Source organism: Schistocerca nitens, chromosome 3 (assembly GCF_023898315.1).
Source record: "Schistocerca nitens isolate TAMUIC-IGC-003100 chromosome 3, iqSchNite1.1, whole genome shotgun sequence".
Lineage (NCBI taxonomy): Eukaryota > Metazoa > Arthropoda > Insecta > Orthoptera > Acrididae > Schistocerca > Schistocerca nitens.
The window spans coordinates 787,098,590-787,122,636 of NC_064616.1; the positions used below are offsets into that span (position 1 = coordinate 787,098,590).

General features: G+C 40.8%; 1 protein-coding gene across 4 annotated transcripts in view; it reads left to right on the forward strand.

Moving 5' to 3' along the window:
- The window catches only part of LOC126248802 (rab GTPase-activating protein 1-like), a 185,686-nt gene that overhangs the window by 135,572 nt on the left and 26,067 nt on the right, over window positions 1–24,047 (forward strand). For all 4 annotated transcript variants that reach the window (XM_049950193.1, XM_049950196.1, XM_049950195.1 and 1 more), the window contains 3 exons: window positions 15,047–15,221; window positions 17,077–17,183; window positions 17,961–18,044. In XM_049950193.1, the coding sequence (XP_049806150.1) occupies window positions 15,047–15,221; window positions 17,077–17,183; window positions 17,961–18,044 (366 nt within the window). The remainder of the gene's footprint in view (window positions 1–15,046; window positions 15,222–17,076; window positions 17,184–17,960; window positions 18,045–24,047) is intronic.

The following is a 24,047-nucleotide window of genomic DNA, read 5'->3' on the forward strand; positions in this document are numbered from 1 at the left end:
CAGTTTATCCAGTTCCCATCTCCTTAAATTCCCACCTTTTTGCAGTTTCTTCAGTTTCAATCTGCAGTTCATAACCAATAGATTGTGGTCAGAATCCACATCTGCCCCTGGAAATGTCTTACAGTTTAAAACCTGGTTCCTAAATCACTGTCTTACTATTATATAATCTATCTGATACCTTTTAGTATCTCCAGGATTCTTCCAGGTATACAACCTTCTTTTATGATTCAGGTATGAAGTAGAAACCAAGGCCCGATTGTCCCAATGGTAACTGTCTTGAGAGCTAAGACCAAAAAAAATTTGAGAACCTCGATTACTATGGGACAGTCCAGCATGAGCTCCTGCCTTATGGTTGTCCTGTCAATAAGGAATACTAAGTGGAAATTTGCATCATTTGTGTGAAGCAATCTGGAGAAAATGACCAGAATTGTGGCAAAATCACTTGTGAAAATTGCATCATTATAATGCTCCCACTCACACCTCAATGATTGCTCATGATTTTTTGGCAAAAAATCAAAACCATTATGTTGTGTCAGCTACCATAATCACCAGACATGGCCCCCTTGACTTCTTTCTACTCATGAGGCTGAAGAGAACCATGGAAAGACATCATTTTGCCACCACTGATGAGATAAAAACAGAATCGCTGAAGGAGATGAACACCATAACAGAAAGTGAGTTCCAGAAATGCTTCCAAAATTGGAAAAAGTGTTGGCGCAAATGTATTGTATCTGAGAGGAATTACTTTGATGATGGGGACAAAGTTGATGAATAAATAAAGATTCTTTGAGAAAGACAAAAATTCCTGTTACTTTTTGATCACACCTCATATGGCCTGATAACCAGAAGTGATGGTCTATGTTGCCATTTCTTTACATGGCAGGACTGCATTGGTTGTCATCCATGGCACCCTTACAACAGAGCGGTCCATCGACGATATTCTGTGCCCCCCGGTTCGTTGCCCTTCATGGCAATCCATCCCGGGCTTACATTTCAGCAAGATACTGCCTGCCCATATATGATGACAGTTTCTACTGCTTGTCTTCATGCTTGTCAAACCATACCTAGGCCAGTAAGATTGCGGTATCTCTCCCCAATTGAGAACATTTAGAGCATTATAGACAGGGCCCTCCAAATATCTCGTGACTTTGATGATCTAACATACCAATTGGACAGAATTTGACGCAATGTCCCTCAGAAAGACAACCAACAACTCTATTTATCAAAGCCAAGCCAAATAACTGCTTTCATAAGGGCTGGAGGTGGACCAACAAATTATTGACTTGCTCAGTGTGTGAAGCTCTTTCTCTCAAATAAATCATCCAATTTTTTTCTGAAATTGTAATAGTTTGTTTATCTGTAGATGTACATCACATCTACTGATTTCTGTCCCATTTGGGTAATTTCTTCATGGTGTGGTATATTTTTCCTTAGAGTGTAGGTTCTTTGTGCAAGGATTGTGGAAAGATGTATCATATTGTGACAGTAGGCAGGGTAGAAAGCGTGGTGCTGTATTAGCTACTTCCCTCAGTTATATGGTCGAACATGAAATTGTTTGCTTCTGATGTTATTGCTAGGTGGGGCTACGTCGTGGCTTACATCTCAGTAGGAAAAGGAATGGTAATAGGAAAGGAAATTTGGCATTAGGGCAGGGAGAGGGGAATTATTGTCACTCATTGGAATATCCCTGCAGTCAGTGATATGAGAGCAGGACTGTTTTTCTGTTTTTACGGTAAACTCAGATCTTAGGCTGTCAGTGTTAAGTAAGTATAACTAAAATGTCTGAAGATAATTGATCAAAGAGCACAGGTCCAACTCACAGATTGATTAAGGGAATTGGAAGTCATGCATTCTCTCATCCATCTTGGGTCAACCATCTGCAACACGGAAAGGTGTGGAGATGAGATAAAAGACAGATCACAGTAGGATGAGTGGCTATGTAGATGCCCACCAAGATCTGGCAGAACAGAGTGATAATGAACAGCACAAAGATCTGGCTTGCTGAAACACTTGTATTTTTCGTATTCTTTTACAGTTGGGAAACATGGACTCTTAAGGCCACAGAAAAGCAGCAGATTGATGTATTTGGGCTTTGGTGCAGGTGCGGATTGCTGCACATAAAATGGGCTGAAAGAACAACTAATGTGTCCATTATTCAGTAACTCAGTACCTCCAGGTGACTTTCTTCTCGTGACAGCCAAAACATTCTCCAGTTCTTTGGCCACATTGTGAGAAGAAATGGAGAAAATTTAGAGAAGATAATCATGGAAGGAAAGACAGAGGAAATGAGACTGACAGGGAGAGCAGCAAGCACGTGGATGGATAAAATTAAGATTATCTACAGTCTACCTCTTCAGCAGGCTCTAAGAGAAGCAGGTAACCATATAGGATGGAGATGATTGGTTTATGGGGTCATAACACTCAGCCTTGAGCACAATGATTTGTGATGGTTACACCAAAAATTATAGGGATACTAAATAAAATCAAGAACATCTAATTTGTTTGATGCAATGCAGCTCATAAATCATGTAGATGTAATTTATGTTTCTTGACATCAGTTGACCACTGCTGTGGGAATTCAATGTGTCTTAGCATCCAGGTACTGCTGATCAGGTATGGAGAAAGGAGGTGTCACATTAGGAAGGGATACAAAGATAAATATTTTTATATCCTTAGATTTTGTAGTGATTTGCATTTTGAAGCACATGCTGCAGACATAGAATTTTGTGAAACATACTGTCGCAATATACAGGGCTCCATTAGGTAATTTTGAATTATGCATGAAACAACTTGATACATTATAAAACTTTTTAACTTTGAAACAGAATGATATGTAAGTGGAGATGTTCTTGTTGTGGTCTTCAGGCCAAAGACTAACTTCATGCAGCTCTTCGTGCTATCCTATCCCATGTAAGCCTCTTCATCTCTGCTTAACTACTGTGACCGACATCCATTTGTATATGCTTACTGTAATGAAGCCTTAATCTCTCTCTACAGTTTTTCCCCTTCACACTTCCCTCCAATACTGAATTCACTGTTCCTTGAAGTCTCAAAATGTGTCCTGTTAACAGATCCCTTTAAAAATATGTGAAAAGGATCGATTGCTGCTTATCTTATAATGGAGATGCTGAGTCACAGATGGGGAGAACAAAAAGGCTGTCAAACAAGTAAGCTTTCCGCTGAAAAGGCCTGCATCAAAATTAGACAAAATACACACATTAATGCAAGAGTTATGTGTGTGCGCGCAAGCGTGTGTGGTGTGCATGTGTGGTGTACATGTCATGTCTAATGAAGGGCTTTTTGGGTGAAAACTTACTTGTTTGACAGCATTTTTGTTGTATCTACCTGTGACTTGGCGTCTCCGCTATTGAGTAGCAGTCTATCTTTTTTATATGTTATCATTATTCCATCCTGGATTTTGCATTGTTTAACAGATCCCTTTATTAGTTAAGTTGTGCCATAGATTTCTTATTTCTCCAGTTTGATTCAGTATCTTGTCATTAGTTGTCCAATCTATCCATCTAATCTTCAGCATTCTTCTGAAGCATTACATTTCGAAAGATTCTATTCTCTTCGTGTCTGAACTGTTAATCAACGTTTCACTTCCATACGAGGTTACACTCCAGCCAAATACTTTCAGAAAAGACTTAGTAACAGTTTTTTTAGGTTAACTAATTTTTCTTTTTCAGAAACATATTTCTTGCTATCTCCAGTCTGCTGCACTTTTATGTCCTCTCTACTTGGGCCGTAGTCAGTAATTTTTTGCCCAAAAAGTGAAACTCATCTACAGTTAGTGTCTCATTTCCTAATCTAATTACATTGGCATCACCTAATTTAATTCACCTACATTCAATTAGCCTTGTTTTATTTTCATTGATGTTCATCTTATAACTTATTTTCGAGACATTATCCATTCCATTCAACTGCTTTTCCAAATAGTTCCTGTCATCTCTGACATGATAATGTAAACCTTTTGTGCATACGTGCTCTAAAGTCAACCTCTGTATTGATGACAGTTTTCATTTTATTGGAAAGCTATACTTGAGTCCCTAGCCATTTTGTGTGAGCTCACTCTCTATTCAGTTTGCAACAAAAATTGGGTACCAGCAGCTCTACTGTTACAGTATTATTATATACAAGTTTAGTTTGTGAAGTCGCAGCATAATTCCTGTAGTTAATGGTCTCCCAGATCGTGATGGTCAACTGCTGATGTTTAATGTCAGGCTGCATGAAATAAATAAAAAGAATCAGAAAACTGGAGGGGTGATAAATGAAAAAGAAACTGAAGAAATCAAGAAGTATTTGTGAAATACAGACTGGAAAGATGATGTACATCTACATTTGGTGTTAATGAAAAATATAATACATTCAACAACATAGTCAAAAGTTAATTTTAAAACTTTTTTCATAAGATATCAACCTGTGTAAATAGATTAAATGCTCCTAAACCCCGGGTTCAGAATATTTTGCAAAAACCAAGAGAAGACTACTTTGCATCAAGGGACGCATTTGTACATCGAATCATTGGAAATCTTGTTGAGAGACAAATCAGTAAATACATATATTTTGCATATTTTCATTCAATAATGTTACATGGAATAACATTGTGGGGTAATTCAACTTTAGGAAAGAAGGTGTTCATTGCTCAAACGTGTACTGTAAGAATAATATGTGTGCTGCTCACCAATGATCAGTATATTTATTCCCTTATGAAGTATTTTTTATTGTAAATAATCCATTGCAGTTCAAAAGAAAAATTGTGTATGTAATTACAATACCAGGAGAAAAAATGACATTCATTACTCCGCATTAAGGTTGTCTTTAGCACAACAAACTGTATGCAATTAAACCACCAAAATTTTTGATCACTTGCCCAATGATGTAAAATGTCTGACACAAATTGGAAAATAAGCTGTAAAAGTTTCTCCTTGACAACTCCTTCTATTCTGCAGAAGAACTTCTAATTTTATAATGTGTAAAAGGTGATGGATATGAATTATTAACTCACAACAGTACGAATGTAAAATGATTACTTCCATATAATTACAATTAATTATACAAGTGATCCATGGAACATGATACTAAATAACTAATTGACAATGAGAGGGTTAATTCACATCAGTAGATTTACTTTCAGGAAGAAACAAGTCATTCCAGCAACTAGATAACAACTATTTGGATCACTGTAGAACACACAAGACAGGAACACTGCATAAAATATTAAGAAATTTGTTTAAAGGTAGATAATAAACTGTTCAAAGATGTCCTCAAGACTGCAGTCAATTTTAAGAGCTTTTTTCTGCCAGTTGTTTATATTTCATGTTTGAACACTTATTTAGTACTGGGACTATGTAAATATTTTACATTTAAACACAAATCAGCAGTAAAATAATAAAATTTTCTTCAGCTGAACTTTATAATAAATCTTTTCATAATGGTACTTTCCTGCACTGGCTTAAGCATGCTACTGTCAAGTATTTTGAAAACTAAAATGGATTCTCAAGTCAGCAGGCTATATTTACCTTGATGGCTGATGTGCTGCAGTCCAGAACAGCTAAGGAGGTGGGTGGAGGGAAAATTCACAGTTGCAAGACAAAGTATACCACATGAAGCTGCAGCCAAATTCCACCATTTGTGCTGTTCCATGTGTAACTGAGCATGCTTTGAACTTTCAGAGGTTATTTTCACTGTAGTGCTTGTGATTTGATGGCTGTGTTGTTCTCATGGTATTTGTTACTAGTGACATGAGGAAAAGTGCCAAGTGTTATCCAAACAAGCAAGAGCTGTAGTTTACTGTATGTATATTTTTTTCAAAAGAGGGTTGGAAGTGAATGAAGCATCAGCACATGTGTAATAACACTGTTCACGTTTATGTCGCACTTCACTTAGCGTAGACCGGGACTGTGTCGTAGGCACGCCCGATGTTGACTGACTGGGCACGGCCCGTGCTGCTGGAGTTGTTGTTGTTGTTGTTGTTGTTGTTGTTGTTCTTGTTGTTACGCCGGCAGAGGTCGCGTCCGAATTCTCGCGTGCCCTCTGGTGGACGGGACTCTACTTGCGGCAACTACCGCCCGTGACGCGCCGTGCCAATGTGCGCCTCACGCGATCTTTCTGGTGGCTACTACACTCCTCCTCCTTCGGGGGGTGAAGCCACTGTGATCCACTGCGTCGGAAGGTGGAGCGTCGGGCAGGAGTGATGACCTCCACATCCATTGGATGGCTGGAGTCGAGGGGATCTGCCAACCCTCGAGCTGGAACCTTCGAATACGGCTGGAAGTGACCCACACGAAGAGGCCCCCGTCGTCCCACAACCGGAGCTCGGGACAGAACGGGTGACAAGCTGTCGAACTCCGGATCCCGTTCCACCTCGGGAGGGGCAAGACCCAGTGGTGGGGACGAAGGGGAAGGGACAACCACAGGTGAACTAGCCCCCTGAGAAACCGAACCTGCTAGGGGGGCCGGCTCTCGCTGGGGCATCTCGAATGATGGCGATGCCGGTGCTGGAGCTACTGGAGGCTGCCAAGGCCGAGAACAATCGCAGTGCGGCAGAGTCACAGCGGGGAGAGGAGGTAACGTCCCCTGTGAAACCAATACAGGTGCCGGCAATGGGGAAGCCGGTGTCCGAGAGGTCGGAGGGTGGGTGCCCGAACGTGGACGTAGCTGATTTTGGTGACGACGTACCACCCGATCCCCCACCTGCAAGGTATAGAGCCGGCGGCCATTTCGGCGCAGGACCACCGCCGGTATCCAACGTGGATTGCGACCAAACCCACGGGCCCAGACCGACATACCCAGTGGAAAGCCAGGTACTTTGTTTTGTGAAGACTGGCGAGGACCAGGCCGGAGGAGGTGCAGCAGAGTCCTAGGTTGACGCCCATGGAGGAGCTCTGCGGGGCTGCGGTCGCCCATTGGTGTGGTCCGGTATGCCGTCAAGAAAAACGTCAAGGCTTCCTCTGCAGGAAATTCGTGCACATACTTTTTCATCTGCATCTTAAATGTGCGCACCATGCGCTCGGCTTCCCCATTCGATTGTGGATGGAAGGGGGGAGAGCAAACGTGCCGAATACCAAAGCGCCTACAAAAATCCTGGAAGGTCTGCGAAATAAACTGCGCTCCATTGTCTGAGACCAGGGTGATTGGCAGACCTTCCACAGAAAAGATTTTTGCTAGTGCCTGGATTGCATCTTCTGAAGCGGTTGAGGAGCAGCGAACCACATATGGGAATCGGGAATAAGCATCAATGACAATGAGCCAAAAGCCATTGAGAAACGGGCCTGCAAAATCGATGTGAACACGCTCCCATGCTTGTGTTGCCGGCGGCCATGAAGAGAACGCTGCCCTGGGAGATGCTTGTTGGCTCGCACACTGGGAACAGGCGGCCACCAAGTGCTCAATTTCTCTGTCAATACCGGGCCAGTACACATATCTGCGAGCCAAGGTTTTAGTACGGGAAACACCCCAGTGCCCCGCATGTAATAACGTGAGGACCTCCCGTTGTAAACCTGCAGGAACAACCACGCGAGGAGCTGTATCATCAGTAGCCAGAAGGAGAACTCCTTCCAAGACCGAGAGGCGGTCTCGTAGAAGAAAATAATTACGAAGAGGGTCCGAGGCCCGGCCCGGAGGGCGGGAGGACCACCCCTGCTGAATGAGGCGAACTACTTGCCGGAGAACCGGGTCAGCCGCCGTTTCCCTGGCGACTCGAGAACTAGTGATCGGAAAGCCATCAACTGCTTGGCGGGATGCCACATCCAAATGAAAACACATAATCTCCTCGCGATCGAACGTAGGATCCGGGCCCACCGGAAGACGGGAAAGAGCGTCGGCGTTGGCATGCTGTCCTGTAGGGCGAAAATGAATGTCATAATGGTACTTAGAGAGGAACAAGGCCCAGCGCTGTAGTCTGTGGGCCGCCCTATCCGGAATCTGAGAGGCGGGGCCAAATAACGATATTAACGGCTTATGGTCAGTGATTAACTGAAACTTCGTGCCGTACAAGAAAGGGTGAAACTTGGTAACAGCGTAGACAATGGCCAAAGCCTCTTTTTCCACCTGGGAGTAATGGGCCTGCGCGGGACTAAGCGTATTAGACGCAAACGCCAGTGGTTGCTCGGAACCGTTTGCGTTGCGATGGGCCAGGACCGCCCCCACCCCATACTGCGAAGCATCTGTAGCCAGGACCAACGGCTTACGGGGATCAAAAGTAGCCAAACAAGGGGCTGAAGTGAGGAGGCCCTTCAACGAGGTGAACGCTCGCTCGCATGCAGGCAACCAATCAAAAGGAACACCCTTGTGCAGAAGACAGTACAGGGGGTGGGCTATAGTGGAAGCCCTGGGAATGAACCGGTGGTAATAGGCTATCTTGCCTAAAAAAGCTTGTAACTCTTTCAGCGAAGTGGGCCGAGGAAGGTTGACGATACCTTGGACCAAACTTCCTAGTGGCTGTATGCCATGCCGAGATATGGTGTAGCCCACATACTCAATGGACGGTTGGAAGAAGGTTGACTTATGCAGGTTGCAACGCAAGCCCACAGACCTGAATTTGAGAAAGAGGGTGCGAAGGTTGTGCAAGTGTTCCTTCGTGCTGCGGCCTGTGACAATTATGTCATCCAGGTAATTAATACAATGAGGGATTGTCGACGTGACATGCTCAAGATAACGCTGGAATATCGCCGGGGCACTGGATATTCCAAAAGCCAACCGCTGGTATTGGTAAAGGCCAAACGGGGTGTTGACGACCGCCAGCCGTTTGGAGTCCTCATCAAGCGGTATCTGATGATAAGCCTCCGACAGATCGATTTTCGAAAAATATTGGCCACCCGCCACGGTGGAGAACAATTCATCAGCACGAGGCAAAGGATAGGTGTCCACCACCAATTGGGAATTAATGGTGGCCTTGAAATCGCCACAAAGACGTAAGTTTCCTGAGGGCTTCTTGACAATAACGAGGGGCGAAGCCCACTCACTGGAAGAAATGGGAAGAACGACCCCTAGGGCTGTCAGCCGGTCTAGCTCTTCCTTTACCTGAGGGCGGAGAGCCAAGGGGATCTGTCTCGCGCGTAGAAAACGCGGGCGAGCCAACGCCTTCAACATTAAGTGAGCTTCAAAATCGGAAACACGCCCCAGGCCCTCCTCAAAAATATCTGGAAAGTCTGAGATCAAAGATTCCAATGAGTGATAGGGAACGTCTTCGGAGACCAACTGTATGGTGTCAGCAATAGAAAAACCGAAAGCTTGAAAGGCATCCAGGCCAAAAAGGTTAGCGGAGCTCGCATCACTGACAACAATAAAAGTAATAGGCCGAGTGACTGATTTGTAAGTCACGTCGGTAGTGAATTGACCCAGTAGGGGAATGAACTGTTTACCATAACCGCGTAGATGCCGGTAAACTGGCGCCAATGGGGGCGATCCAAGGTCGGAATAAGTTTGTGCATTCAACAACGAAACTGCCGCCCCCGTATCTACTTGCAGTTGTAACCGGCGCGACCGAACCGACACCTCAATAAAGAGTTTGTGGGCCGATGCGTCGGGAGCCTGGCCCGATGAAACTTCCTGAATGTCAACATCCATGTCCTCTGTACTTGCTTCCTTTGATGCTTTTGAGGCTGAGCGGCAAACTTTAGCAACGTGACCTTTTTTATTACATTTGCGACAAATGGCCCAACGCTGGGGGCACTCTGACCGATCGTGATGTATATAGCACGACGCACAGGATGGCAACAGGGGCCGGCGGCCGGAATTCTGTTTACGCGCCATGCGGGAGCGGCCATAACGGCCTGATTGTACCGCTCGCACGTCGTCCACCCCGGACACAGTGGACGCGGCCGCGCCACCCTGAACCTCCGCGACGTCGCACCACACTTCCAGCTGTTGACCTGCCGCGTGAGAGACTTCATACGATTGAGCAATGGACAGAACTTCCTCGAGGGAAGGGTCTTCTAACTGCAGGGATCGTTGCCGGACCTCCCTATCAGGGGCCGAACGAACAATGACGTCGCGTACCATAACGTGGGCATACGACTCTCGCGACTGCTCCGTGACAAAATGACACTTGCGACTAAGACCGTGCAGGGTAGCGGCCCACGCCCGGTAAGACTGATGGGGCTGTTTCTTGCATTGATAGAACTCGACCCTAGCCGCCACAACATGCGTGCGGCGGCGATAATATGAAGACAGCAACGAACACAATGCGTCGAAAGACAAGGACGAGGGTTCCTGCAACGGCGCTAGCTGCCGCAAAACTTGATACAGCGAGGGAGATATCCAAGACAAGAAGAGAGCACGACATACCTCCGCATCGGCAACATGAAACGCCTGGAAATGCTGCCGAAGGCGATGTTCATATGCGTCCCAATCCTCCGCCGTCTCGTCATACGGGGGAAAGGGAGGAGGGAACTGTGCCGGAGCAGACGGCGTGGAGAGCAACGCCGGAAGCACTTGTTTCATGGTGGCCATGAGTTCCGTCTGCTGCGCAACCAAAACTCGCACCAAATCCTCCATGCCGTGGAGAAACTGCGAAACCGGAACAATGACGCAACACGCGAAAGGACGACCCTACTCGTCGCCAATTGTGTAATAACACTGTTCACGTTTACGTCGCACTTCACTTAGCGTAGACCGGGACTGTGTCCTAGGCACGCCCGATGTTGACTGACTGGGCACGGCCCGTGCTGCTGGAGTTGTTGTTGTTGTTGTTGTTCTTGTTGTTACGCCGGCAGAGGTCGCGTCCGAATTCTCGCGTGCCCTCTGGTGGACGGGACTCTACTTGCGGCAACTACCGCCCGTGACGTGCCGTGCCAATGTGCACCTCCCGCGATCTTTCTGGTGGCTACTACAACATGGTTTCTGTCCTGTTGTTGCCATTTGCCAGTTGAGAGCAGCTGAGGTGTGTAGTGTATGACTGAGAACCGTGCAGCAGTTATTCAGCCAAGTGAACACCTCTGTTGAAGCTAGTAGATGAGTATATTTTAAATCACCAGGGGAGTGATGTGATCATGAGAAGGGGGCAGGCAACCTAGACAGTGCTCCTAAAATCATTTTTTATCACAAAATATTCAATATTTATTGTGAAGTCGAATAGCAAAGGACAAAGGTATGAATGTTAAACAGAATAGGCTTCAGGTATTGAGAGGAAATTATTTATGGGGAGGAACAGTATTATGGCTGCAAAGGAGAATACAAGAGCTATGAGACAGTGAACATTCCATATTTGTTATATTGTCAAAACTTATGTAAACCAGGACCACACCAGGTCAGTGTGATACCTAATGAGTAATGTGTTTAGCAGTCTGAAATTTCATATAGATAAAGGTCACTATAATGTTATTCACACTGGATCATCAGACATGGCCTTTAATTCAAAAGAGTAAACTTTTATTTAAGACATCAATGTCTAATAGTTCTCAGTATAACCACTGCCAAATGTTGCCATGCCTCCACCAAATTTTATTATTGTGATGGACAGTAGTAGAAAACTCTCGAGGCCCCTACTCTGCATACCAGAAATATAATTTGGTTAGTGAGTAATGTGACTCCACACAACTTGTCACAAACCACAGCAGAATTGCTGATGCTTGTTAATGCCCATTAACCCTCAGAGTGTTCTGTGTTCTCGTGAATTAGACGTGATTATTAGTGTGACTGAAATGTAGCAAGGTGGAATGGCTTCATTTGTTACAATTCCACCCCTGAATTATTTTTTTTCTGTTTTATATACTATGCGTAATTCATGTACCTTGATTATATGGTATCACTAAATTCTTATCCACACTATATTTACTAAACTTTGTTATTTGTACATCTACAGCTATACTCTGTGAACCACCATACGGTTTGTAACAGGGGGTACTTTGTGTATACCACTGTCATTTCCCCCCATCTGTTCCAGTTGTTTATGGTCCATGGGAAGAACAGTTGTGGTATGAGATTGAATCTCTCTAATTTAACCTTCTTGGTCTTTTTGTGAGGTATACATAGGAGGAGGCAATATGTAGGTTGAATCTTCTAGGAAAGTACACTCTTAGACATTTAGCAGTAAACCACACTGTGATGCAGAACGCTTCTCTTTCAGTGTTTGCCACTTGAGTTGGCTGAGCATCTCTGTGATGCTTTCAAACTTACTAAATGAACCTGTAATGACATGCGCTGCTCTTCTTTGGATCTTCTCTATTTTCTCTGTCAGTTCTATATGGTAGGGATCCCAGACTGCTGAGCAATATTCAGTTATTCGTAGAACCAGTGTTTTGTAAGCTGCCTCCTTTGTTGATGTGCTACACTTCCTGAGGATTATTCCAGTGACTCTCAGGTATGACATCTGCCTTACCTACAATTAGTTTTATGTGATCTTTGTTTTTTAAATCACTCTGTACACGTACTCTTAGGTATTTAATGCATGTGGCTGCTCCCAGTGATATGCAATTGTGCGGTCACACAATAATTGGTCTTTCTGCCTATGTGTGTGCATCACATTATGTTTGTTTATTTTGAGAGTCAACTGTCGATCTCTACACCAATTCTCAATCCTTTGCATGTCTTCTTGCATTTTGCTACAATTTTCTAGCATTACGACTTACATGTATACTATAGCATCATCCGTGAAAAGCCTCTTGTAACTTCCGAAATTATCTGCTGTGTGACTTATGTATATTGCACTATATATTGCAAAAAGTAGTGATCCTGTAACACTTCCTTGGGGTACATTGCATTTTTCATCAAATGTGGGTCTTGGTACTATATAGTTATAATTTATGATGAGGTGCAAAACTGAGAAAATTTGACATAGTTGACCACTCAAGTTGTGAATTCCAGTGGTTTTGTTTGCTATTCTCTTCTTTACTTCAAACACTACAATACTCTGTCAAATTGCTAACAACATAAAATTTTGCTACATCACTGTGGCCTCTAAAGCAAATCATCAGCACTCAGTTTACAAATAAGGTAAGAACAACTTTTAACATTTACAGTAAAAAACTGCTTTTAATAATAAAAGAGTGCAAAATTTTAATTTTATTTTACTCTCAGTAACACATCAAACTTCACTCCGTCATTTGGACAAGTACTTTACTTGTCTGACAGTACTGGACCATTGAACTTCCTCTTGGTCCACACAATACTGCAGCACTTCAACAGCATTTTTATTATGTGCCTGTTGTGGATTTCAGTGTATGCTGCACTGTGGACTTTGTGATATCAATTCCTTGTACATGATGCCACCGACACAAAACCAGTAGTGCCCCCACTAATGTCTAGTTGTCATTATAGGTTGTACCATACCAACTGCCATTAAATCCTTCTTTGAATCTTACTTCAGTTTAGAGCTACCTGGTGGTGAAGTATAACTGAGATGAGAAAGAGGTGATTGCCATGTCCCACACTGCATTATTCAGTGTCATACCACAAAATACTTTTCAAACATTGCAGGTAATGTTCTGCTCAGGAGTTGCTGCTACTTCACTGGCTTGTACATTCTCCTAATATGTTGGCTGTTGAACATGTCTGAAATTTTATTGATCAGAGGCATATCCATAGCACACATTCAGTATCCAGTAAATCAGGACTATAGTCTTGGACAAAATTAAGACACATTAAAAAACTGTATAATTCAATGCTATTGCAGATCAAGGCACATTTTTTGGCTTATGTCTGTTTCATGAAATTTTGTCTAATTTAAAATAACCTGTTAGTGATATATACATTTCATAATGTCTTTGTATGTAAAATGTTACCTGTAACTGCAAAGAGGAATGGAAATCATAATAGAATCAAATTGATATTTGACAGAAATTTGTTGCATGTTTACTGCATATATGGACATTTTTGGTTCTCTCTGCCCATTATTTTGCTAATATTAAGAGCACATAAATTTTGTTTTTTGTTACTGTCCTGTATGCAGCAGAGAATAACTTTATCATCTGAGAACCAGGAAAAATGTGTGACCATATTGAATCACTAGTCATTCACCCAACATGCTGTCACAAATTACTATTATATTTTGTGATGGAAATTAATCCTATGGTACATAATGCAAGTTATTTGTTAGATCATACACATAGAATCAACATTTAAAAATGTGTTTTGGTATTAGTAGAACATAAACTACTGTTTAGTCTCATCTGGTAATTAGTGTATAATGAATTTCAAAGTAATATAACAATTGATGTTGGTGTATCATTCAGATTTTGACACTTTTTGAAAAAAAATCTTGGTTTAGTTTACTCTAGTTATATTTGCATGTTTTGTAGTTTATATCTGTGATGTGAATGTAGTGGACTGACAAGGCAGCCAGTCCACAGAGACGGGTAGCCGAAAGGGCACACGTACACACACGCCGACTGGCGCGAAGTCTGGAACAGGATTCGTAATGAATGTGATAAAGAAAAGAACGTAGCTACTAGAACACTTAACTTTTATATTGTCCTTTGGTATACAGCATTCTTGATGATACAAGTGAGACTATCTTGAGATACATAATGGTACAAATGGCGCCTTGCTAGGTCGTAGCCATGGACTTAGCTGAAGGCTATTCTAACTGTCTCTCGGCAAATGAGAGAAAGGCTTCGTCAGTGTAGTCGCTAGCAATGTCGTCGTACAACTGGGGCGAGTGCTAGTCCGTCTCTCTAGACCTGCCGTGTGGTGGCGCTCGGTCTACGATCACACAGTGGCGACACGCGGGTCCGACATGTACTAATGGACCGCGGCCGATTTAAGCTACCACCTAGCAATTGTGGTGTCTGGTGGTGACACCACAGTGAATGTGTCAACAGGCTCACAAATATAATAAACACAGTGAAAATGTGGCTGCATACAGGCAATTTACATGAATCTTTAATGTGTATTAATAATTGCTATTGGCACTTGTTCAGACATTTTGTCTACCTAGAAATTAATTTATGGAGTAGAAGTTCTCAAGCAGAAATGATTTCAATTTGCTAATTATAAATCTCATCATTAGTGTGTATTATCTTGTTATTTAGCAAATATGCAATATTATATCTGACATTAAAATTAGTTTCAAAGTGTCATTACTAGTTACATTCTTCCTTAATAGGTTTGTAAGAAGGAATTACTCACGCTTGATTTTGAGACGACACTTAAGTATTTCAGAGTTTCCCTCCCAAAGAAATGTCGTTCTGAAGAAGTTGCCAAAAATATAATGAAACTAGCTACAAGTCTGAAAGTAAAAAAGCTAAAAAAGTATGAACAGGAATTCATATCTGAAAAAGGTAAGTGACAGTGCATCATTTCATATTGTTCATAATATAGAGTTTGTAATTGCAGCTAGTTGCTATTCTCCATAATTGTTCCTGCAGTATATATGTATTTTAAGGCATTTGTTTTGATGTTGTTGCAGCCAAAGCTGTACAGTATTTTTTCTTACTTCTTCTGTTCATGGTCTGTTGTGTGTGAAAAGGATACAGATGCTGTGATTTTAAACTTTGGCAGTATGGCTTGTTGTTTCTAAGAGATAATAATTTTTCGGCAGTAACAGTTCCAATAAACCATGACTGGCAAATAATGTGTAAAACTACGCAAGGTTGCTTGTTTTTCCTTCTGGCATTGTTTTTCATGACTAACAATAAGAATTAATATGTGTATTTGTTTGCAGATGAATTACAACCTTATGTAGATTATGTATGGAAAACCTATTTAAGTAGTTTAATTTCCTTTATCTTATTCTGGTACATTGATCTTTCATTTCCTTTCTTAATAAGTAATAAGTAAATTGATTATGAACCCAAAAGTTGCTGTAAACACAATTTGGAATTTTTCACGTAAATCATTTCAAAAAAATGGAGGTAATGGTAAATGACCAACATCATCACCAGTATATTTTACATATTCCAAGACTTACACTAAAAGTCCCTCTGCACTGTGTTTCCCAGTTTTCTGAATAGTTGTTTTCTTCTCCTGATGTGTTTGCAAAGTATGTTCCTTATACTGTGATCAAGCAATTTAACAAATTTGAGAAACTTTTGTCTTATCCCTCATTTAATTAATTGCCTTACCCCCATATTCTGTGATACAATGATCACAGTGAAAGTTTCAAGAATGTCATGTTTCTAGTAGAGGCGGATAAAGATGAGTCTATATTGAATGCTGCTCCATCATCACAATTTGCTTGTTCTTGGGGCAATGAAAACAATGGAAAGGTTTCTGAAACCATACAATTTTGCATCAAGCCTACCAGCCAGATCAGGACCTGTGTTACTTTTCTGTATGAGAAAGAAGAGATATACCATCTGTGGGAATTATATTGATTCATAGAAAGTAAATGTTTCCACCTGTAAAGAGATCCTGAACAACATTTCCAAATACACTTGATATCGATTCTTGAATATGTGGTTTGAAGGGCTACATGTTGAAAGAGTGGTGTGTGTACTTTGAGACCATGTGAAGTCAGAATTTTTCAGGAGAGTGGAAGTAGCTTCTTTTCTCAACCATCAGAGTGATCCTCATAATTTTGCATGAATGACTTTCATTGTGTTTGCTGGAGTGAAAGATTTGGCTTAAATGTTTTCTCTGTTATTTGCATTTTATTTTGTGTGTGTGTTTTATTTTTGTATTTATATGGGCTCTTAAACCTATGAAATAGTTGCTGTAATTGAATTAGTTACAAATTTGGCTATGAGATATGTATCATTCAATTAGATTAAATATGTGACTTGGTGACTGAGTGGGTAAGGAAAAGTCTACAAATCCTGAGACCCAAAGCTCAATTCTCTGTTGGTCATAAGATATTTTTCTGTGAGTTATCATTTTTTTCAGTTCTGGCAATGCCTTGTTGACATGAAAAAATGCTAAGTCATATTGTCTGTTTTACAGTTATTGTCGAAAATGAGTTATGTTACTTGTTAAGTCAAAAACACACACACACACACACACACACACACACACACACACACACACACACACACACACACACAGAGAGAGAGAGAGAGAGAGAGAGAGAGAGAGAGAGGGGGGGGGGGATCTTTCAGCAGTTTGAAACTTCTGCGTACATTATAATTCAACTGTGACCTTTTGTTAGTGTCTTATAGCCTCATTAATTAATTATGTTTCAAATTTTGTGTTCAACAGAAGCCCAAGAAGCTGAAAAGAGTTATGCAAGTCGACTTGAATTTCTGCAGGCTTCCCTGCAACGTTCTGAGGAAGAAAAGAGAAGCCTCGAAGAAGAAACATTGCAGGTGTGTACAGCTCATTTGTTTCCTGTATCTGTTTCACTTTTCTCATATTTAATTAGTCATAAAAGCATTCTGTATGTGAAAGCTGAAGATAAATTGAGCTGTCAAAACTAAATATAGGAAGCTGGTGGAACGTGTTGGGATTGAAAGAGCTAACATATTTTTTGATAGTGGAGATGTGGAAATATATACAGGGAAAATAACAGAGCCTAATCTTAAAAATAACAGCAAGTATGACATTTTTATAGATCACATTATGTCACAATGTGTCATTTGTTATTAGTAACTATTTACGCGTATCTAAAAATGGTGAGTTAGGTAGTAGTACAATTATGAAATTACAGATTGTCAGTTACTGTATTATAAATGAAATCATGGGACAGCAGTTTATAGACGTAGTGGACAGAGTGAATGGTCATATTACATTCCATGTTCCCCAGCTATTTTCCATCAAGAGAAATAGCTGCATCGGGTTGGAAAAGTACAATACTATAACAAACTGCTTCATCAAACATGAAGTGTGTGGCAATTTGGCCATCATCTCACTGTACACAAACAATAAAGTTGACACAGTAGCAAGAAATGCATCATTATCGCAACTCTAAATGTAAATGCTGGATTCATTGTAATGTCAACTACCTGGCTTGCCTGCTCAATACAGATTTTAAGAAACCAGTTTTTTATCATCAGAGAAGAAATTGTGTTGTATTTACCGAAGAAATCATTATATTGTTTTACTGCTTTTATTGCTTTTCATTCTACTTTCCATTTTTTCTCTAGATTAAAGAAATGCTGCAACGTGAAGTACAAAGGGCTGAAAATGAAAGCTGCAGAAATAATACAATCATTACGGAATATAAACAGGTAATGCACAGCATAATGAATGACTCTACTGTTACATTTTGTTCTTTTTCAGTAGTGTATACATTATTAACTTTCGAAGATACTCACTATAACATTTGCAAAACACGTGCCTCATGTGCTTCACTCTAAATTTTATTAACTTGTAATTTGGAGATTTAGTTGTTTTTAATGTTTGTTTTAGTAACCTGATTATACTTTGTCCTTTCATTGTATGGTTTCCCATACATTACTTAGTTTCCAGACAGAAAAAATTTGACTGAAATTAACACAGTTCTTCTCTGCTTCATATTGTTGCATCACTATACAAAGTACATGAAATGTATGCCATTATCTGAAGATTCCCTTAAGCATAATACTAGGTATAAATAAATGAAACCTTTATTCATCAACATTATGACTGATTACAGAATTTTCTTGTACAGTAGTTATAGTTCTTTACAGTTGTGTTGTTTTCAATTGTCATGAACTAATACCTCTGATTTTAGCATAGTCTACATCTATGAGATTTTTTTCAACCAAAATTAATTTTTACAAGAGAGACCTTTTCTTAAACTATTTTTGCACATAGTTGCCACCATTGTTCAGACACGGGTCGTAGCAGGAAACCAACTTTTCTATAACTTCTTCGTAGAAAGATTTCGCCAGTGAAGACGGCCACTGCTGAACACCGTTTTTTGTGCATCGTCATCACTGTCAAAGCACCTTCCCCCAAAATCACACTTAAAGTTCAAGAATAAGTGGTAGTTAGAAGGTACGGAATCCGGGCTGTATGGTGGGTGACTAAACTGTTCCCAACTGAATTGTTGAATAAGGTGTTGAGTGACAACAGCAGAATGGGGATGTGTTGTCATGAAGCAATGCAATGCATTGACTGAGCATTTCACACCTAGTTTTGTAAGTGTTTCACAGTATTGTAATGCATTGATGGTTTCTCACCTGGGAAGGAACTCAACAAGTAGAAAAGACTCAAAAAACAATGTTCAGCAGTGGCTGTCTTCAGTGGTGGCAGCCTTCTATGAAGTGGCACAGAAAGTTTTGTATCCCACTATGGTAAACAGTGTTGGCAACTACCTAGAAAAATTCTTTACGAAATGCTCCTTCTTTTAAAACTAAATTTTGGTTTGAAAACGTGTTTTTGAGTTTTTTTTCCAAAACCATACTTACTTTCTGGACATGTCTTGTACATCTACATGATCAGTATGCAATTCACAATTAAGTGCCTGGCAGATGGTTCATTGAAACAACTTAAAGCTATTTCTTTACTGTTCCACTCTCAAACAATATACAAGAAGAATGAACATTTAATCTTACTGTGCGAGCTCTTATTTCTCTTATTATGAATCATTTTTCCTTATGTAGGTGGGCACCAACAAAATATTTTTGCATTTGGAGATGAATGTTGGTGATTGAAATTTCATGAGAAGATCCTTCAACAGTGAAAAACGCTTTTGTTTTAATGATAGCCACCCCAATTCAGTATATCAGTGGCACTCTCCCCCTATTTCATGATAATTCAAAATGAGCTCACCTTCTTTGAACTTTTACGATGTTCCCTGTCAATCCTATCTGATGTGGATCCCACACTGTGCAACTGTATTCTGGAAGAGGACAGACAAGCATAGTGTAGGCAGTTTCTTTTGTAGACCTGTTGTACCTCCTAAGTGTAATAACAGTCCTTGGTTCAGTTTCCCCACAATATTATTTATGTGATCATTCCAGCTCAAGTTATCCATAATTGTAATCCCTAAGTATTTAGTTGAATTCATAGCCTTTATATTTGTGTGATTCATTGTGGAACTGAAATTTAACAGAATTCTTTTAGTATTTGCATGAATGACTTCACACTTTTCATTATTTAGAGTCAATTGACTCATTCCACACCATATAGGTATCTTGTCTAAATCATTTTGCAATTGGTTTTGATCACCTGATGACTTCACAAGATTGTAAATGATAGCATCATCTGCAAACAAACTAAGAGGGCTGCTCATATGGTCTCCTAAATCATTTATGTGGATCAGGAACAGCAGAGGGACTGAACACTTCCTTGCGGATGTCAGATATTACTTGTGTTTTACTCAGTGACTTTCTAACAGTTATTACAAACTGTGATCTTTCTGACAGGAAATCACAAATCCAGTCACATGACTGAGATGATACTCCCTAGTCACATAATTTGATTAGAAGTAATAATGAAACAATATTTACTTTCAACTTGGAATGCAGGCAGTGTTTAAGTTTGTGTCATCAGATTTCTTGATATTTTTCTGCAACAAAACATCATAGCAAAAATGGCTCTATCTGGGGACTGCATATTTTTGGAGTACACAAGTACAAACATGAAAATCACCAAACACATAAATCAACATGGCACCTGCTCGGTTTGCTTTTGTCAGCCAATCAGAGCCAGGACGCATGATGTCATGCAAACTGGTTTTTTAGGGTAAACGGAACAGTGAGAATGTTCATTTCAATAAATATTTATTCAGTATTATTTTTACTATTTTGTAAATGATATGTGTGGTACAGTGTGATCTGTTATGTAGATTGTGGCTTAGTTTAGGTTGAAAGGTGATCAGATGCCATGTTGAGTTACATGTTTACACAACTAAAGTGCCGTAGTTGATATTTTTCATACACATGTATTTATGCTATGAAAATGTGTAGCTTGACTAATGCACCACATTGAAGCTCTCTTAATTTTCCTTTTTTTTTACCCTCAATAGCTTTTGAAAAAGTGCCAAGTCAACAAAAAACTGTTACTAGAATGGTGATCATTGGAAGTAAGGTGTTTTTGTTGGGTGTCACATCAAGAGCCGTAGTTTTTATGCAGCAAGTCAACTGGTATTTTAAGATTGTACACAATTCTCAGCAATGAGAAAAAAGGTAAAATCCAATTTCGACATTAAATGACTATCTGTTACCAATATTGGTAAAATGCTGCCCAGGGATGTATAACATTTTTACAAGAGAACAGGAAAAAACGCCAAATTCTGTGACATCTCGTAAAAGCCATCAATTTAACATTTTTTTTTCATTGTCATCGTCTTCAGTCTGTAGCCTGGCCTACTGCAGCTCTCAGTGCTGGTCCATCCTGTGCAAGCCTCTTTATTTACAAAAAACTACTGCAACCTACATTCATTTGAATTGACTTACTGTATTCGTCTCTTGGTCTCCCTCTACAAGTCTTACCCTCCACTCTTACCTTCAATACCAAATTAATAATTCCTTAATGTCTCAATATGTGTCCTATCAATTGATCCCTTCTTTTAATCAAGCTGTGCCACCGATTTCTTTTCTCCCAAATTCTGTTCAGTACCTCCTAATTAGTTATGCCAGCTACCCATGTAATCTTCAGCTTTCTTCTGTAGCACCACATTTCTAAAGCTTCTATTCTTTTCTTTGCTGAACTGCTCCACTCCAGGCAAATATCTTCAAAAAGATTTCCTAATGCTTAAATTTTTATTATGAGGGGTATTCAATAAGTAGTTCAACACATTTTTTCTCTGCCCATTTCTGTTGGAACAGTGCTGAATTTTCTGTGGTACACCATGGAATATTCCCGCTTCAGCCCCTGTAATTTCATGAAGTTCTGATAGGTTGTGGCTCTATATGTCACCTTCAAAATGGCACCTGTAACAGACATGCGTTCCTAGCAGAGAGATTTATTTGAATTTATTTAGTGGAAAATGAGAGCATCGCAAATATTAATAGGCACTTGCAGAATGTCTATGGAGATCTGGCAGTGAACAGAAGCACAGTGAGACCTGGGGTAACTCGGGTGTCTTTATCACAACAGGGTTGCACAAACCTGTCCGATATCCCTTGAGCCGACTGGCCACACACAGCTGTGACTCCTGCAGTGTTGGAATGAGTTTACACACACATTCGAGGTGTTCGATGGATCACAAACAAACACCTCATTGCAAAATTGGACATCTCTGTTAGTAGCGCTGACACACTCATCCGCCAACTGTGATACTTGAAAGTCTGTGCCCGCCGGGTTCCTTATCACCTAACAGAAGACTGTAAAGAGCAACAAAGGACCATGTGTGCAGGATTGCTTGCACATTGCAAGGCTAATAGTGTAAATTTTTTGTCAAACGTCGTCACAGGCAGTGAAACATGGGTTCATCACTTTGAACTGGAAACAAAACCCCAATACACAGAGCGGCACCATACCATCTATCCTATGACGAAAAAGTTCAAAGCCGCACCCTCAGCTGGTAAAGTCACGTCGGTGGTCTTCTGGGACTCAGAAAGGGTTGTTCTGTTTGAGTCCACCCTCATGGTGCAATGATCAACTCTGAAGTCTATTGTGCTACCCTCAGGATTGAAGAAAAGACTTCACCATGTTCGACACCACAAAAAATGCAAATGAACTTCTTCTCCATGACAACACAAGGCCTCACACAAGTCTGCAAACCCGAGAGCAGCTCACAAAACTTCACTGAACTGTCCTTCCTCATCAGCCCTATAGCCCGGACCTTGCACCTTCTGACTTCCATCTGTTTGGCCCAATGAAAGATGTGTTTTGCTGGAAGCAGTACATGGATGATGGGGAGGGAGGTTATTGATGCAGCAAGATGTTGGCTCCAACGTTGACCAGTAGAGTCGCACCATATGAGCATACAAGCCCTCCCAGTATGGTGGTGTAAGGCCATTGCATTGAATGGAGATCATATTGAAAAATGGGGTTTTGTAGCCAAGAGAGTGAGAAATAAATGGTGTATTGGAATCCTGAATAAAACCAGTGTGCTTTCAGAAAGAAATGTGTTGCTATTGAATACCCTTCATAGATGTTAATAAATTCCTCTCTTTCAGGAATGCTTTTCTTGCTATTACCAGTCTGAATTTTTTATCTTACCTACTTCAGCCATCATAAGTTATTTTGCTGCCCAAATAACAAAACTCATCTACTACTTTTAGTGTCTCATTTCCTAATCTAAATCCCCCAGCATTGTCTGATTTAATACGACTGCATTCCATTAGCCTTGTTTTCCTTTTTTTATATTCATTTTATATCCTCCTTTCAAGACACTGTTCATACCATTCACCTGCTCTTCCATGTCCTTTACTGTCTGTGATAGAATCATAGTGTCTTCAGAAAACATTTTTTTTTTCTCCTTGAACTTCAGTTCCTTCTCCAGATTTTTCTTTGGTATCTTTACTGCTTGCTCAGTGTACAAATTGAATAACTTCAGGGCTATTCATGTGCCACCTCCTTAATTTCCTACTGTTTTGTAATTTCTTCAGTTTAAATCTACAGTGCATAAGCAGTAGATCATGGTCAGATTCCACATAGGTCCCTAGAAATGTCTCATAGTTTAAAATATGGTTTCCAAGTCTACAACCTTGTCTTACTCCCTTCTGTTTCATGCCCTTTGACTGTTATAGCTGCTGTCTGGTTTCTGTATAAAATGTAAATAACCTTTTGCTCTCTGTATTTTACCCCTTCTACCTTCTGAATTTTGAAGAGTGTATTTCAGTCAACGTTATTAAAAGCTGTTTCTCAGTGTACAAACTCCATAAATGTAGGTTTGCCTTTCTTTAACCTACCTTCTAAGATAAGTCATTGGATCAGTATAGCCTCACATGTTATTACATTTCTCTGGAATACAAACTCATCTTCTCCAAGGTAGGCTTCTATCAGTTTTTCCATCCTTGTGTAAATACACTCCTGGAAATTGAAATAAGAACACCGTGAATTCATTGTCCCAGGAAGGGGAAACTTTATTGACACATTCCTGGGGTCAGATACATCACATGATCACACTGACAGAACCACAGGCACATAGACACAGGCAACAGAGCATGCACAATGTCGGCACTAGTACAGTGTATATCCACCTTTCGCAGCAATGCAGGCTGCTATTCTCCCATGGAGACGATCGTAGAGATGCTGGATGTAGTCCTGTGGAACGGCTTGCCATGCCATTTCCACCTGGCGCCTCAGTTGGACCAGCGTTCGTGCTGGACGTGCAGACCGCGTGAGACGACGCT